Source organism: Diadema setosum, chromosome 20 (genome assembly GCF_964275005.1).
Source record: "Diadema setosum chromosome 20, eeDiaSeto1, whole genome shotgun sequence".
NCBI classification, from domain to species: Eukaryota; Metazoa; Echinodermata; class Echinoidea; order Diadematoida; family Diadematidae; genus Diadema; species Diadema setosum.
Window position 1 is genome coordinate 6762452 of NC_092704.1, and position 18825 is coordinate 6781276.

The window sequence follows — 18825 nt, forward strand, 5'->3', positions numbered from 1 at the left end:
CATTAATGAACTCACGTACTCCCCTTTAATCATTTGATATCAGTCGATAATCACATAAGAGGCGGAAAACAGTATCGGTATCGGTATCTTTCCTCCTGCTGAGATGTGCTTCGAGGATGTGGGCAGAGTTTGGAATTACTCTTATAATTTACTGGTGCTTCGATTACATACCAGTGCCTTGAATGTTCCCACATTAGACTAATTCATTTGTCATTATATTCGAGTTACTAAACCAAATATCCAAGGGACATTTCTTATGAAATTTGCAAGAGTTTGATTCCCCCCCCCCCACACACACACACCGTCAAAAAGATGGACGAAGCAACGATCATAATTTCTTGAAGGGGGTGGTAGTTGTTCACCCAGTCTGTGTGTCTGTTAGAAGTAACGATTTACACATTTTGGATCTTTGCAGCTTCAGCACTGAGCGGTAGGTTGCAGGAGTTCTTCTTTATAACGTTTATACACACAAAAATTAATATGTTCAGTAGGAGACGGTCTCGTGCAGAAAGACTGCAAAATAAAACTGTTGGTGTTCCCGCCGATTATAGCCATGTGATATCCTTGAGGATTTGGAGCGTTCTTTCCGAGTTGTTGTCCGAGTGCTCAAGACATTTTATAAAGCCTTGTACGTGAAACGAGATTTTAAAAAGTAGTCGTCGTGAAAACACCCCATTATAAAAAAACAAACATTTATGGTTATGCATTTGTGACCCTCCTTTTCTATTCTTGGAATTCTAATTGGGAATAACAAACCATCTCAGCTTTCCAATCGTGCTATGTACAGACAACGGTAATGATAGATATAATAAAGTTGATCATAATAACATCACAATCACATTTGCAAGGGGCGACGTCTTTGTGAAACGCTTCCAAAAGTTGTCTGCCCTCATTATATCACCTACTCATTGCCGGGTCCCGAATCACACACCTGGGTTCCACGAATTATGGCGGAAAACAAAACCTTGCCCCAGAGTGCGGTTCACGGAACATGTTGCCCGCATAAAAGCATCCTCCTCCGCCCCGCCGTACTGGCTTCCCACGTGTTACACAAGTCCATTTCCGTAAGTTTTATCACACAAGTTTTAATTCAAAATACAAGGAATAAAATTACGGTGGAGTAATCAACTATTCAGCAAAAGGCCAAGTACATTGTTGCCTATGATACGCTACGTGGGGATGTTCCACCAATATTCAAGTTCGCATGATTGCTAGTCCTGTAATGTAGGTATCCTGTATCAATACATCATGATCTGCAAACTATAAATTCTTCGTATCAGCAGAGTTCTCAATTCCCATCAATTTTGATTCGGTATTTGTCACAGAATTCTCAACATCTATTGTACTTCATTTTACTGTATTTTACTTGCTTCAACGCTGTAATGATTTTCTGTCATTATGTGTATTCCAGTGTCTTATTGCAAGTGCATATCGTTGAAATGAAAATGTATTAACATCACATCTTTTATGCACGGCGCCGTACTTGGAAGTCACGTCTTTGAAATCGGATGTCGATAAAACCCAACATAATTATTCTATTACTCAATCATATGCTGTGATAGCGAAATTTCCTCTCGAATGTTTCTTTAGGAACCCCCCCCCCCAAAAAAAAAAAAAAGACCGTAGATGTAATACAGCATGAGAGATCAATAACAAAAGTCTTCTCGCTATTTAGAAGTCTCAACTTTCTTGTGAACATGCTGAACAGCATAATTTACAAGATCAATCAGACGACATAAGAGTCGTCGAGATCTCGCTATCAAAAGTCTCAGCTTTCATCTGAACAGTGGCGCCCGAATGTTTTGACGATTTCCGACACCCTTGCAAGCAGGGAGCATTATTATTCTTCGAAATCGTTCAGTTTCTTTCCCCGAGGAAAGAAGTTGACCAACGCAATGATTTATTTACCCTACTTGCATTGCTTGGACGGTTCCTCGTGTCTATTTCTAATACAATGTCGGCGATTCGGCTCCTACCCAACAAATGAGAATGACTAGATTAAAAAGTGATGCAAAGTTGAAACCGTTCTCCAATATCCGCTTAGATCTAAATTTTGAAACGCCCGTGGCAGAACTATTCATGTCAACATTATGAGAATGCAGATTAGAGATTTTCCATCCAATGTGTCTTTATTAAAAAAAATATGTATTGCTATGATATGAGTAATTCGTCGGCATCGGCTTTCCTATATCACCCCCACCCCTCCGCAAAGAAGAAGGAGGAGAAGGAGGAGGAAGAGAAGGACAAGGAGGAGGAGGAAGAGGAGGAGGAGGAGGAGGAGGAGGAGGAGGAGGAGAAGAAGAAGAAGGAGAAAAAGATGAAGAAGATGCTTTCGGGACTGGGAACAAAGACTCTCTACATTGCCTACACTGAAAGGCACTTTCATGACATGCATAGAGGTTTTGTGTGTCACACTAAATGCGCAGCACACAGTCATTATCCTCTGAAGGATTTGCTCTCGAATTCATTAGCCGGAAAAAAAAAAAAACAACCTGACCACATATCTGTGACAAGATCTTTGAGAAAAATAAATGCTGACTCTAATGGTGTCGTTGTGTATTAGTGTCTTCTTCTCTCTTTTTTTTTGTTCAGCCACAACCGCAGTCATCTGTTGTTTTTGAGATGCATTCCGTGGTAATACGAACAAATCTGGCGACAGATATTCTTGACGATCAGACAATTTTCTCATTTTATTGGACAAAAATTACAGGTGGTACACAACATGGCAAAATACCTGACTTTACACACTGTTACAAGTATGCGACTTGCTCCCCATTTCAACTACCCAAATCAATGTGTTTTTGCTTTGTTGTGTTTTTCTGTTTCGCTCACCCCAGCCGATGAGATAATAGATGAGGAACTTGGGTTTCCCAAAGACGGCGATGGAAACCAGCGAATTCAGGTACAAGCCCTCGATAAACATCCAGGAGAACGCGCAGAATCGCCCGTACTCTCTGAAGACCTCGAACACTTCACACAAGATAGGCTGACAAGGTCAAGGGGGGGGGGGGGGGGAGAAAAACAAAGTTGCGTGAGAGACGTGCAAGCATATGTAACTCTTATCTATTTATATTTTGATACTAAAATTTTGGATTTGTAGTCATGATTTCATTTGTCAAAGTGGAGAAAATAAACGAACAAACAAATAAACAAATAAACATATATGATGTATATTATATCATGTACTATTATTTGTAATTCTGAATATATCCTGTAACTCATCATCAACAACAAAAAACTAACCACAGCAATTTATACTACTAATACCACTCCTACATGGTAGTCAAAAGCAATTATTACTACTTCCACTATTACTACTTGGTAGACAACCTTATAAATTGTGTTGTCCTAAACTCTAACGATCATTTTTGACAATGACATGACAATGGCCTTTGCATTTGCTAATGTTCTTGTGCAGTAATAGCAAATATAGGATACTTTGTATTTATACATTTACACATTATTATTTTCATAGTGTATATTCGGTCATTACTCCGGCAAAGGCAACTGAACGTGTAAACTTTAACATCATTATCATATTGTATTTATCATCATTACTATTATTGTAAAGTAGTTGGAGTGGTACACATACACTCTGTAACTTTCCCTCTTCCCCCTACCCTTCCCTATTTCTCTCTTTCTCTATTCCCTATTCTATCCAGAGTAGGTAAGCATATATAGTCTCCATACCGTCAAGCCTCGGCTTGTATTTGTCTTGTATAATTGTACTAAAAACTATGTGTCGATATACTGTTTGTCATAAATGACATGTATATAATTATATCTGATGTAACGGAATTAAGCAGAAATAAATCAAATCAAATCAAATCAAATATATGGTGTTTTCTTGATGCTGGCAATGGTGGAAGAAATATTAAAAAAGCACAGACAAAAGACAGAATAGAGAGAATCGTCTTTATCCGTTTTTTTTCCCCCGCATTGTATTTCGGTTTTCCGAGAACACAAAGACATGATTGAACAGTCTGCCGGCATAATGATAACGATAATTTGCTACTCCGGATATAACGTTGCGATAGATAATCCCGCTAGAATTCGCTAGGATGAGCCCCGTTTCATTATACTTGTTATCAATAACAAGTTGCGATAGTTGTTAAAAGCTACTTAAATCCTTCCATCTGATTGGTTGAGAGCACATTTGTCATAGATATGTGTCAGTTGTTACTGATAACAAGTCTTATGGAACGGGACCCAGGGCGCAGCTCTGCGGCAAAGATTGTTACCGTAAATCGGATGGTATTCTCCTTGTACATGTGGTCGGAATCGATGCTGTAGTGGTGGTCGATGGCGAACACGATTTCGATGGTGAGACGGATGAGGAGCGAGACAAAAAAGTGCTTGTGGATCTTGGTTCGGTTACAATTCAGACTCCTGTTAACAAGAGAAGAATACGAGCATGTAACTCAAAGACGTTTGAATAGCATTCAGCAGCCGTCAAAGACGATATATTGAATACATGACAGAATTCTGTATTTCCCCTTACACCTTTTTAATTTTCTTTTTTGAGACTTGGTAGAAATCCATGTGTTTATAAACGTATTGACTATGGAGATGATTATGTAGGAAAAGTTTTTGTTTTTTTAGATGGGATTACATCTTTTGCTTTGTTTTGTGCTTTATCCTCTACATTATACGAAAACAGGTAAAGCTGCTTGAAGATAAGCAACAATAATTGATACTCTGCACACTGATAGCGAGAATTATGTGCCTTGCGCCTACATGATATCCGTCTCAGCAACATCAGACGTAGGGAAAAATGTAACTTCACCGATATGAATTTGATACATTCTAAGAAACTCAGAAAACGATAGTTATCCACCATGAGTCAATACAAATTTACCAGTCACTTCTCTTCAAAGGGGAATTTCAGCTGATTTTCATAATTTCGCATCATGAAGTACAAAAAATGAAGAGCGCCACGTACAGATTTGTGGAATTTATCGTGGTCCTTGAGCAAATAAACCAATACTCTGAAAACCCCACAGCATATTACACGGATCAAGGATAATGACATAGGAGATTCACATATTGCAGTAATGTAGCAATGTAATTCCATTACAATACCATTTGCTTAACAATTTTACCTGTGTAAAATGTATGCATGCTTTCTACTTCTGTTCTGCTTCCTTAATTGAGCATCCAATCATATGTTTTTAAGTGAAGCTGCTACGTCATCATCCTCGTTCATTGTGATTTTCAACAACCATTCAAGGAATTTCGAAAACATTCTTATTCCTCATCGCAATCACTATGAATCCTAAAACTCTTTACCATCTATTTTACCAATTTATGATAGATATTCAAATGCTTAAGTCTGAAAATCATCCAAAAATTTCATTTAATACATTCAATTTACAACTATGAAAATTTAAAGTTTAAAGGGATGGTACAGTATTGGTGGAGATGAGAATTGGGCTTTGAACGTTTTGCGAGATACCAAGAAAACACTTATGAAATAGTACAGAGCATATCATTTTAAGAGGAATTCAAAGTTTATTTGATGAAGATCGGGTTTGGAATGACTGAAACATCCAAAAACAAAGTAAAACAAAGCGATCGTAACAAAGTGTGGGTCCCACACTTATTAGAATCGGTCTGTTTTGGATATCTCAGACATTTCAAAACTAATTTTCATCAAATGAACGTTGAATTCCTCATGGAATTACATGCTCTTTCATATTTCATAAGAGGTTTCTCATTATCTCACCAAAGAATGTTAGAAACCTGAAATTAGGTCTCAACCAAAACTATACAATCCCTTTTTAATACGCAGCGCATAGTTTATAAGAAATTTGAAACTTTTTGTAACTGACAAAGGAACCATGTCTCTAGACAAACTCGGCCCAAAGCGCTTTTACGAGCACGATAAGGGGGAAAATGTTTCTATACAACAGAAAACTTCCAGGTAAATCAGTTACAATAGGTCAATGAATTTAATGTAGAAAAGATCATACATCAAAACAAAACAAAATAAAAAACACACAAACAAACGAAAACGAACAAATAAAAAACAAACAAACCAAAAAAGAACAAAGCAAACACACGGAGAACCCTTCATGCCCTTGAGAAACTTAAATATTCAAATCGTTTGTCAATCCCTCTACATTGATTGCATTCCATTAAGCCGTGCTCAGGAAGAAATTTGCTGAAAACGAAAAACGAAAAAAAAAAAACACAAAAAAAACAAATCCCAGAATATTTTTCAATTTGAGTGGTTCCAGTGCATATTCCAACTGTGGGTGTAGCAAGCCACTTGTTGTGGTGACTCCCTGGTGTATGAAAGGCTTTTTTTGGTAAGTGGCCGCGAATCTGAGCGAGAAGGCAGGCAAACCTTTCCATAATTGACACAGAAACCGTTGTATGGTAACGATTTGGGGGGCTGAATATATACGTCAGGCTTCGAGCATGAATACACGTTCCGTGGGACACAGAATTAAAAGAAAAAGAAACTCTGAACATGTTGAATAGCTGAATAAACCTACACAGCAAATAGACAGCGAAAGGTCAACCAGTGATTCGCAATTTACATACCGTCTTTGTTGCTTTTTCTTTCTTTCCTTCATACTCCATTAGTTTACATTAATTGTGTCGGTGTTCAAAACATAAGTTGATGGATTACGCCAATCGTTCCCTTCTGCAGTGTCCTACTTTATCACCTGTTATTGATGTTGTTGATGATGACTACAAGGCTTTGTGGTCTTTCAACGCATATATGAATTAATTCATCATAATATCTTTAATTTTCAACGAATATGAATCAATCAACAAATCATCTTCCTGTTTAGGTGCACTTCTAGGATTTTTTCTTCCACATCAGTGTCGGGAAAAATGCAACTTCTGACTTATTGACATCAAATAACGTCAACAGTCATAATATGCGGGTTTGGCTACTACAAAATACCGTCCCATTTAAGGATGACTAAAAAGTCTTGTTAAACAAGAACAAGAACATGGACAAGAACAAGAACAAGAACAACATAATATTCAATAAACCAAAATCTCTGGATCCTAAGAACGTCTCTCTGTGTTGACTGAAACTCAACGACTCGACTAAGCATAATTACCAGCTGTAACAGTCAAATGTGCGATGTCATCATTTCTTAAGTAATGATTTAACATGCATGATGAATGTGAGACATAATGATGACGTTTCTTGATGAAATAAGTGTTGCTAGTGTATCGCTTTATTTTTTTTTGTCATTTTGTGGGAGCTTGCAGGTATGGGCTTTTGGTTATGTCACGACCTTGAAGAATGAGACTACATTCTTCGTGAAAGTTCCACGTGGTTGATGCTGCTTTTAAAGCCTAGCGATCAGTAGTAACAAAGGAAAAAAAAAAAAAAAAAAAAACCTACTCTGAAAACGAGTTATGTTATGCTTCTCAACTGAATCATAACTTTGTAATTTTGCCGGTATGCATGTACAGTATATCTTTATCTGTATCATTTGTCCTGTGCACAATCGAATATAAATCTTGATTTATTCTGTGTCATTTTTTTTTTTGGAAAAAAAGACTGAAAATAAATGAAGAGAATTGAATTGAATTGTTATGTAATTTAAGTTTTCAAACATTGAGAGATTTCTCAGTCCATTTGAAAAGACCCTCAACTTTAAAATCCTTTACTGAAGAGGATGAAATCTTAGTCGATCTCTCTACTTTAAAAAAGAAAAAGAAAAAAAAAATGACCTCAACCAAAAATCACATTCGGCAACTTTTTGTTGAGAGAGAGAGAAAGAGAGAGAGGGGGGGGGGGGGGCTAGGGGAGAGATAATCATAGAAACGCACAAAAACGGATGACCTATTTATACGGGAAGAAAAAATGAAAGTCGAACAGTTGTAAACGTGTCTCCTTAAACGTAGGCAGTATGCAGGTAACACAAATACGTAAAAAGATGGAACGAGAAATATGAAAAAATGGTGTCAGATTTCAAGTTGCATAGAAGTAACTACATGCAAGTATATCTCTCACAAGCAGGTAGATAAAGTTTTTGCGTTTTTTTTTTTTTTTAAAGCGAAGTCTTATAATCCTTATTTTTTTTATACAGAGAAATGGTTTCAATTCGAGTTTGAAAAGAAATGAATAGATACGACATATGAGACTACCCCGGCAAACATCACGAAACGGTGTCAGGTTTCATAATTCTTCATCTCGGGCAACATTTATCCCCGCGTAACCCATCCCGGCGTGTGCAGTATTTACACCGTGTCATATGATAGCCAACAAACAGTTTTATGTTCGTGCCTTTGATCTGGCACGATTTGCCTCGATTTAGCACAGCCTATACAGTATTTCATAGCAACGTTGATACAGTTTCGCAAACATTCTCAGAGGCTTGCTCATAGATACCCCCTGAAAGAAACATATATACACCATTTCCGTTGACGGTACGGGATGTTGTCCAACTAATATTCCTCTTACTAATTATCTATAGATATCTATCTTTGTATCTATCTATCTATTAGTCTATCTATCTATCTTTCTTTCTTTCTTTCTTTCTATCTATTCGTATAAAACATGCTATAGATATAGTAGGCCACGAAACTATTTTTTCTCTGATGGTTAGTTGGGCCGCCGTAAAATCTCTTGATTTGAAATTTATTAGTCCGAAATAAAAGCAAGCATTAAAATCGATTTTGACTCTTAGACCCCCAATCGAGACACCAAAAATATAAATTGTTTTGAAATTTCATGGCCCCACATCAATATTTGTAGTGGCCCCGGACCACCGCTCATGCCGAGCTAAGAAAGCAGTCTGATGATATGGGACACGAATGGCCACTTTAATATCTGCCTTTCGTTTTTCCTCCGTATTATAAAACATGATTAAGGAATAAATTTATGCCATCAAGGATTGATGCGTCCGAAGGCTGCATTACGTTTCATTATGATAACCAGTCCCTCATCTCCCCCTATTAAAGCAGACCTGATGCTTCTGTGCGTTATCAGTTACATAATAATTGCCATGAATTGAACACTCATCAGTTGGAATACTTTTATACTCGTTCAGCTCACCTGAAGTGCAGAAATATACCAAGGGCGACGACGAGACTAAACCAGGACAGCGTGCACCCGACTATGGACGTGATCCGACTGCTCATCGTAAGGCGGGAAAAGTACTAGGCGGGCGAAAGATCGATGAGGCATGGGTGAGAAGGTATATGAAACGTCATGTTAAAATGTTTGGTGACACAAATTTAGTGTGCTACATTTCCTCAATACACGTGCAGACACAAAAGGACCTATGTGATGATTATTCAGTAAGTGAGTAACGACAAGACAAAAACAAAACAGTAAGAATCCTTCAAAAAGAAGAAAAAATCCGTGGACATTGAAGGCCCAATCAGAGATTTAATATAAACTGTTTTGTATAATGCTTGGTAAGTAAGCAAACATGTGTTCTGATTGACTTCTGTAACAAGAGTGAAATCGGACAAGGCAGTTGTTGTTTCAATATCATCAGAATCGGAAAGAGAGGTGTAAATTTAATGAAGGCTAATAAAAAGCTAATGATACAATTTTCTTTAAAATTTTCTCAAGGTTTGTATAGGGACAGTAATATTGACAGCAACCACGTGTGCGCATTTGGTAAAGCGATTGTGTAATCTTCCCTCGGCCATTATATTATAATGATAATGATTATCATTGCAATTGTTATTATGCATCACATTATTACAGGTGTTATAAAAATCAACTTTTGTTTGAGTGAAGTGCAGCAACAACAACCCTCTCGCCAAAAAGATTAGAATTGCTAAATCATCGCAGCAGATGGATAATGTGATTGAAAGAATACATGCTTTTCCTTATTGAATTCGTCAGAAAGGAAACATAGTTAAGCTTTGAGCAGACTTGGTGCACTGACAACATCAATATCACATCTAGTTTGCTTTTTCCGTTATCATGTGAGAAGACGTTTGAATACCGATTTCTATGTGTTTATAAAAGCAGGCACATTTCCAGGGCGTTCTTTATTTAGAGTTGTGTTCGTGTTGCACTTTGCCGATTTTTTCCTTGCCTTTTTTTTCTTCTCCTGCACATCGCCTCTAGTTTAAATTTGCTTGGTTGGCAAGTTCGCGTTCGCCAAACACTCTGATGCAGAAATCTAGATTTCAACCAAAAAAGAAAAAAAAAAAGAAAAAGAAATAGATCAAGTGTTTTCTACAAGCTACGGAGTCCCCGAAAGACACTCCTCTGATGTAGATTCTGTTTTTTTTCACCCACTGCATTTTTTTTTTCAATAGTCAGCGGGAATTGAAATTTAGGAAAAGCGCCGGTAGCAATGCGTGTGATAAAGGAGTGGAAATATACTGTAAGAGTAAAAACCATCGAAAAAACGCGAACAAACACAGGCTGCAATTTGCTGCAGAGATGAGGGATCATCTCCACAAGTTCGTGAGCTCTCTCTCTCTTTCTCTCCTTCTTTATTTCATCCTTCTTTTTTCCTTCCTTCCTTTTTTTTACTCTCTCTTTATCTCACTCATTCCAATTTGCTAATACAAAAAGTGATTTATTAGACGTCATCATTTTGTTGCGTTAATTGCAACTTAATATTAAGATGATCTGTCATTACACCTTTACCGTGTCCATCCAAATTTTACAAATAACACAAGATCGAAATGTTGGAGGAGGAACAAATAACGGTAACAAACCCTCTGAGATCTGCTGCGTTAACACGCCATTCACATGTAAAGCAGGTTTTCCTCCCTTGGTAACGAGAGACGTTTATTGATATCGCATGAATGTCTCCTTACACCCCACCCTTATCGGACTGGATATCATTTTGCCAGCGAAATCAACGAAACTTTCACCCTCAGGTGGGTAGATTCCGATTACCGAGATGTGAGGAATTGATAGCGTCAGAGATTACCTGTCAAACAGGTAACATGAAAAAGGTAGCGAAGCCTAGATGTATGTATTAAGGTTCTTTTTAACAGTTAAGAAATGAACCAAAAAAAAAAATCAGCGGGTAAAATGACACATGGCAGTGTCGACACGAAACATACGTGTCTCTAGATAAAGGGAAAAGTTAATGATAACTGAGATTTAATTGAAGATTCTAAGAAGGTCAAAGGTCAAAAGGCAGAAGCAAAGATGATGCAAACTACAAACTGTCTGTTTCTGGACTTTTATCTCTATCACTTACTTCACTTCAGCAAATGTTTTCGATTCAAAGGATGACATTTACATTCATGAAATAGGTAAAAAAATACATTTGTTTTGTGAATCCGTAAATTAGTTATAATATAAAATTTGTTATTTGTAAGGAATCATTTTTCATACATTTAAAAACAAATAAATACACTTACAAATAATACATTTAAAGAGAATTCACAAATACAAATAGCAATAAACAACAAATAGGCCTACACTGTACACTGTATACTTCTTCCGTCTCTTTCCGAGTACGCAAGTCTATCCCTTCAGAGGACAATTTGTATCCCTACCCTCTCTTTTGATTTATAATGTTTGGCCATAAAGTTATTCATTCATTCGGGTGCTGTTCGTTATTCCGAAGGTTCGCTATTCCGAAGGTTTATTATTCCGAAGGTTCGTTAATCCGAAACACACAAATTCCCTATACCTAGAGGTTCGTTATATCCGAAAATGGAAAAGGGTTCGTTAATCCGAACATTTGAGGCGTTATTCCGAAGGTTCGTTGTTCCGGAGATTCATTAATCCGAAAATGAAATTCGGAATAACGAACCTTCGGAATAACGAATCTTCGGACTAAAAGGCCTTCGGAATAACGAACCTTCGGAATAACGAGCTGTAACCATTTATTCTCCTACTGTAGGAGAGAGAAATAAGAGAGAGACAGAGAGTGACAGACAGACAGACAGACAGACAGACAGACAGACAGACAGACATAGACATATGAGAGGGAGACGGAGAGAGAGAGAAAAAAAAAAAGATCGGCACATCATCAAGAAAAATTGGCCCATTTACGACAAATATTGTAATATACATGTTCAGTCAAGTTTTTTTTTTTCTTTTTATCGAAAACTAGGATTTGCAGATTCATTGTACATGTAGTCGGGCTCTTCTCTGGCGCCAATCTTTTGTAAAAGCTTCAGAACATGCAGAAAGTGACTTTTAAGGAAAAAAGACTCATTGCTATAAAAGTCCAGCCACTATTTATTGTACATGTATGAAGTTGTACTCACTGATTTTTTTCCCCTCTCTCTCCTTTCGAGTGCCAAGTAATGAAATGGAAATGTTTATCTAACGTCAATATTGCTTTGATTGATGTTTGTCAAAACAGATCGATCGAGGTAAGGCTGACCAAGAGGTCAGATAAAGGGCTTTGCGGTTGTCATGGTTACATCGCAATTTTCCTGTCAGTATACTTACAATGCAGAGAGAAAGAGACACAGAGAGAAACGGAAAGAGAAAGAGAAAGAGAGAGAGAGAGAGAGAGAGAGAGAGAGAGAGAGAGAGAGAGGAGGGTGAGAACAAAACGTCTTCTGCTCGGATTACCGCAGAAAAGAAGAATATTCGGATTCTTGCGAATTACATGGTTGTATGAACGTAATTGCTGTACCGCAAGTGTACGCCAGAGACACGAACATTTTGATGCCCTTCTGGAATAATTATTGCATTTCCATGCATTGATTATTAAAATATAATAAAATAACATACACAGTGGATTCACACTGTAGACACTCCTCCCACCCCCTTACCCCCACGGATAGCAGCGATTCATGTTTTACTCTGTGACATGTGGCTACAAAGGTTTGTCTCTTTTGAGCGAATCTTTGCTATTTCTTGGGGAGAAACAGTAAAAACAACTTGACTCACTTAAGAATTCAGTATGAGATTTTTTTTTTTTTCAGGGGATCGCAGTTTGTATCATTGTAGCGCACGCGATCACGACAGATTTCGTATTTAAGATGGCCATTTACCCTACTCAAATCAAATCAAATCAAATCAAATCAAATCAAATCAAATCAAATCAAATCAAATCAACTCAACTCGACTCGACTCGACTCGACTCGACTCGACTCGACTCGAATCGAATCGAATCAAATCAAATCAAATCAAAGTATCACAGCCAATTTTAATGTTTTCTTGTGTAGGTTGATTGAGGTCTGCCGTAGTGAAAAAAAAAATCTTATCACAATCTCTATTTTAATTTCAAGAAATATCAAGAAATATCTCGACTTGTAAACCCGTCAAGATTATTAAAACCTCTAAAAAATTAATTGCTAAGAAAGTAGATTGTAGACCCATGTCTTTTGCAGAATTAACCCCTCTGAGCGATTTAAGAACTATGAATATATCAATTAACGATCATTTATGACGCATAGAGTTATCTCTATCAACGATGCAAACTCATTAATTCACTGAACAGACTCAAGACGGAACCCAGACTTCAGCGAATATACCACTTTGGAATTTGGGATACTTCGTGAAGGTAAATATCAGTAAGTTAGTCGATCGATCGTTCGAACAATCGATCGAATTAGAAATTCCACAAAAGATATCGATTTTGTTTGTGTGTGTGCGTTCTCGTGCGCTTGCGTCCTCAGGTACAGAAAAAAAAAATAGCAAGCGTCGCGGAAAAAAGAAACTAAGCATACATAATCAAACGTACTTCTCATTGTTATGCCTGCAGAACTGTCGAGTTTGCTCTAGAATGTGTACTTATGCATAAAATATGTGTGAAAGAGCGCCATGATACCACGATATCACAACGACAATGAGAAACAGTAACCGAAAAAGGTTCGCCGGAAGTACTTCAGTCTCAGAGTATACTCGATCGAGTTTGCTATATACGTAACTCACGAATTGTCTATAATCGGTTACCGATAATCGACAAACAGTAGCCACCGATTTTCCGTGCTAGATTGAATCGCATGCAGCTTGCTGGCAAATGCGATTGCTAGGGCACTATCGATCATCACGTAAGACGTGACGTAATACCTACCCACTACTGAATGGGGAGCGCACGCTTTAGGAATAAAAGTCTTACGTATACAATTTCAAATATTTCACACTTTTGATCTCAAAATACTCCAAAACAGCTCAATGCCCTGGCAAATCAGGTCAGGTAGACAAGTTTCTTGGAAGACCCTTTCGACGTAAGGTAAGCAAATTCCAAATGGTGGAAGATGAATTTTGAGCCCTCCTGAGAACTACGTTTTGGTTTAAAAGTGCGAGTGGGTATACCTTCGAGTACTTTATGCTTATCGCACCCCCCCCCCATGTCTTCCAAACCAACACATAGATCCAAGGTAGAGAAACGCAAGGCTAAAATGACTTGATTTCTCACTGCCTGCTCCCCACTGGACAAAGGTGCTCAGAAGACGACGGAATCAGGATCGTCTAATTTTCATGTCGAGATGTCAGGCATATAGCGTTCACACCGAGTTGGGGGATTGCAGTCAAATCCACTCCTATCTCTGCCGGATAAGAACAAATCCCTTCAAAAGCTCCGGTTATCTTTGAGACAGAATTGACAGCGAGCGTGGTTTTCGATATCTTGAGAACGGAAAGCAAAGCTTGTCGCAAAGCCGAACTGGTCAAACCTTAACTCTCAGACGTCACTCGCGAACGTTGATGTCTGTTTGTAAAAAGGAATGAAGCTCTGCAATACGATGCCGCGTGCCCCCGTCAAATTAGTGGCCGTTTAAAGACATATAATATTGATTTCCAGGGTCGCGGGTAGCGGGGTGTTGGTTACATGGATGTTGGTGAGGAAATATTATTTTCTTTCCTCTATCATTCGTGCTGCAATCTCGGCACGTAACACGTGTTGTTGCAGGCATCGGTTCAGAACTTTTTCCCTCTTTTTTTTTTTTCTTTCCAGTTGTTATTCCTGACTGTGATTAGGGCAGGGAAACTGAGCCGACGTAATGATCATCAAGGGAAAATCAAAACATACCCTCGCGGCGATGTTACAAGATTGCAAGGACGGGTATTGGCGAGGCAAGAGAAGGGTTGCAACCAATGCTGGACCTCTAGCTCTGCTACCGGAATACATTTCATAACGCTGGGGGCGAATCCATCTAGTTAGTCCATCTTGCAGGGCAAGTTTCGTCGCGGCATTTCGAGGGAAAATGCGCAGGTGCGCTAGCGTCAAGTTCAATATGTCGATCCTTTACCCACCGTCGTACGCAGTGTAACGACAAAGCAGCTATTACAGTTATTATTGAGCTGCTCGTTTTCATCAATGTCTTGGAAAACGTTTGCTCTTGGTTTTTGAAAGTAATATCGAATTTGGCTTTTATATTACCTGATTTTTTTTTTGTGGTATGTCTATTCTCTGATAAAACCACGTGGCATTCCACGTCGCAGCGTTTTAAAGATTGAATTGATTCCTATTTCATCTTTTGTTTATTTTATGTCTGAGGTCCGTCGCCTTACTTGAACCTATTGGGGGTAGCCACAGGGCATGCGAGCTCGATGTCCAAGCTCTTTAATCAGTAAAATATAACGAGACACATAGACTAGTCGAAGTCTTGTCCATTTAAAGGGAACAATATCGGAAAGATGTGATTTTTTTTTTTTGCAAATTCTTTTTTTTCACACATGGAAACCGGTCACAATCAAATTAGGCAAACTGTATTGCAAGTATTATATAAAATGATGAAGAATATTTGAAATATATTGTAATACTTTATGTCCTTTTAGTGCCGACAGGCACAGAAAACTCCATTCTATAGCGTAGTGCGCAAAATCAAAAGTCTCACCGGCAAAGAAAGGATTAAGCATTGCCCGGTCTTTTCGATTACAGTACCTTTACTAGTGAGGAGTATTAAGTGGAATATTGAGTATGGGGTTCCCCATTTAAAGGAATACTTCTCTGGTTTATTTCCATGGCGTGAATTATGGGCATCCTTCCCGCTTTGCCCATACTTATATGGCGCCAACGCTGGGAAAACATTTGCCATTGAAGTATCGGATAAAAGGTACTGTACTTATTCTGAGTCAATCAACAACATGGTTCCAAATTCTAATATTGATAGCCTTTCTAATTTTTTTCTTCCTAGATCAAGTAAGAGCCGAATAATCTATTGGTAGAATTCATGTACCGCCTGTCCTAAACTGATTGTCAGCTGTTGCAAAAAAATGCATACTTTGTTTATGTACCTGTTTATGTTCAAGGCCTATACTATAGTGCAAAATAACGCTCCCCATATCCCGATTATCTGACTATCATGAATAAGTATGCGTAATTATGCAAATTACATGCGTATGTACGCATGCGGAGCCCACGTGGTGGAAGCTTCAAGAGCGGATATGGCGCTCGAGATCGAGGAATAAAGTTTGTTCTTAGTGATTCCCCATAAAAGTTTGGTGGTGATATGACTGCTTATTTGTTTGTTTGTTTTGTTTGTTTTTTTTGTTGTTGTTGTTTGATGTCACTGAATGATGCGTGTGATGTTGATTGCCACCTTTTCCTCGAGGCTGTAACAATAATCAAACTGATTTCTGTCGAGTAGACACAACTTTCACTCAAGATGACCTGCATGCCCCTTAAATCTTCTGTCTTTGGCAGAAGAGAGAAAGAGAAAGGGGGAGGGAGAGAGGGAGGGAGAGAGGGAGTGAGAGATAAAACAAACAGACAACACCAAGAAAACTTTATTATTTTATGTTTGTCTAAATCATTGCTTGATATCTGATATTTTCTATTCACCTTGGCATGAACAATTCTCCATCAGAAAAAAAAGAAGATAACTGGATAGATAAATCCTTGTGACCTTTTCCTTAGGTTTACTTGCAGTGTCTTCATCTCGCTCGAAAGTCGTTATATCAATAATTATGTATTATTCATTTTTCATCTTATTCATTATTCGGAAGTGGTGCATTCGTTATACCACGACGTTTAAAGCACAGCCATTCATCAATTAAATATGGACACGTGTATCGACTTTAAGCCACTCAATGTGTTCGGATGAGACGTCCAGCTCATGCATGGACTTTCGCTCAGAGCACTTAGAAGAGTAAATTAACCCCTTATGACGTATTTGTCTAAGATTATCACGTGTCAGAGGAACATCCCATTGAGATTAACAGCCATGGAAGGGTTAAGTGAAAAGAGTTTGGCACGCCTCCGGGATGAATAATACCATCTATGAGTGATTTTTGTCCTGAAACCTTCATAATGACTAGTGATTTTGTATTCCTGCCGTACCACGAAACTGTTAAGGCCAACTAAAACACGAAATCTTTACATAAATCACAAGAATAGCAAAGTATTACGCCCACGATCCGTATTCATTTCATTTTTCTTAATCAGATTGATATCCAAAAGGCCAAAAGGCCAAAATGCTAGGGATGAAAGGAATAGATAGATTGATAGTTTGATAGATAGGCAGATAGATAAATTGATGGGCAGAGAGAAAGATAGATAGATGGATAGTTTGAGAGATCGATGTATGAATATAGATACAAAAACAGATGTAAAGAGGGGTCAGTAAATAGAGGAATTTGTTACAGGGAGATGGATAGGAAGAGAATGAAGGATATATTGAGAAAGATAAAGATAAAGAGAGAGAAGGGAGTGACAGATGACAAATTAAAGGATGTGGAAGAAGGATAGAAACAATAGCAAGAACTAAACATCACATTGAAAGCTTTGATCGTTGTAGTCACCTCCATGCCAAATTCGACACTCCTGGCTCCCGCTCGATTAGGTGCGTTCACATCTAGAGGAGATAGCTCGTGTCGATGGTAGCTCACTTAGCGCACGGTTAGAAGAGCGCCGCATGATCGGCCACAATCATCAACGCGTATCACTTAAAGCTTCGAAGCCAACGGAAACAAACAAAACAAAGAAAAAAAAATCCATCATTCTTCCGCATTATTTCGCGATTTCATAGCTCAACGCTAGGCAGTACTTTCATCGGCCCGTGCTAGACCTCAAATTGACACGTGTTCTGCCTGCTTGGGCTGATTGGTCGGTGGACATGGATCGTTGGTCGAATCGAACGGAAATCAACGCCAACGCAGTGGCAGCAGCCGTCTTAAAACCGTTTCACATTATGTTTCTCCAAATTCAATTTCGGGATGGCTCTGTGGAATTGACAATCAAGGTTCAGGCGATTCCCAAATCGCTTGCCTTCTAACCAGGTCTACCAGCTTGCATCTCAACAGACCGCTGACGGCATTTCGGGTACAGCGAATTGAGTCCTCTCGAGCACAGAGCCCAGGAAATCCCAGGGACTCCATCTTTATTTTCTTCCTTCCCCATCGCGCAGGAGTTTCAGTTTGCTCGCGAGAAAAAAGAAATAACGTGTTTCTAGCATCAAGGCCACAGAACACCTCTATACAGGGCTCGAATAACATAAAGATGTTAACATTTGGTTTTGAGTGAGAGAAGCTAAAGGTATTAATCTCCTCCTGTGGCACAGAATTTTACCGTCCGGTCATTACGGCACAAAACGAGTCAAACCACATAGTCAAACCAAAGAAAAAAAACGGAGGTTCAACCACATAACAACAACTTGCCGGATAATATGAGCAAGTTGATGAGTGTATTTACAAAATATCCTAAGGCAGATTTACTGCTTCCTTCAATACGTGAATTTCAAAATAAGTATTATCATTATTATTATTATTTTTTTTTTTTTTTGGGGGGGGGGGGGTGCTTTCTTGCTATCGAAACTCACTGTTTTTCAGCGAGAATGACCGAACGTCCTATGCTCGTTTTCTCTCCGTTATCATTGTGACGAATTCTACAAGGCCACAAGAAAATGAAAGGAAACCGACCCCGACGATTTCCTCGATGTATGAGCTTGTTTTTTTCTCATCTACAACGCCATCTACTACAGCCAATCAACATGATTACAAACATCACACACACA

The 18825-nt window shown here is 38.4% G+C and overlaps 1 protein-coding gene across 1 annotated transcript in view; it reads right to left on the minus strand.

Annotated features, from left to right (window-relative positions):
* LOC140243844 (PDF receptor-like) overlaps positions 1-18825 on the minus strand; it is a 54162-nt gene that overhangs the window by 11725 nt on the left and 23612 nt on the right. The window contains exons 4-6 of the mRNA XM_072323516.1: positions 9032-9135; positions 4242-4389; positions 2833-2986 (exon numbers count right to left, since the gene is read on the minus strand). Coding sequence (XP_072179617.1) covers positions 2833-2986; positions 4242-4389; positions 9032-9135 — 406 coding nt within the window. The remainder of the gene's footprint in view (positions 1-2832; positions 2987-4241; positions 4390-9031; positions 9136-18825) is intronic.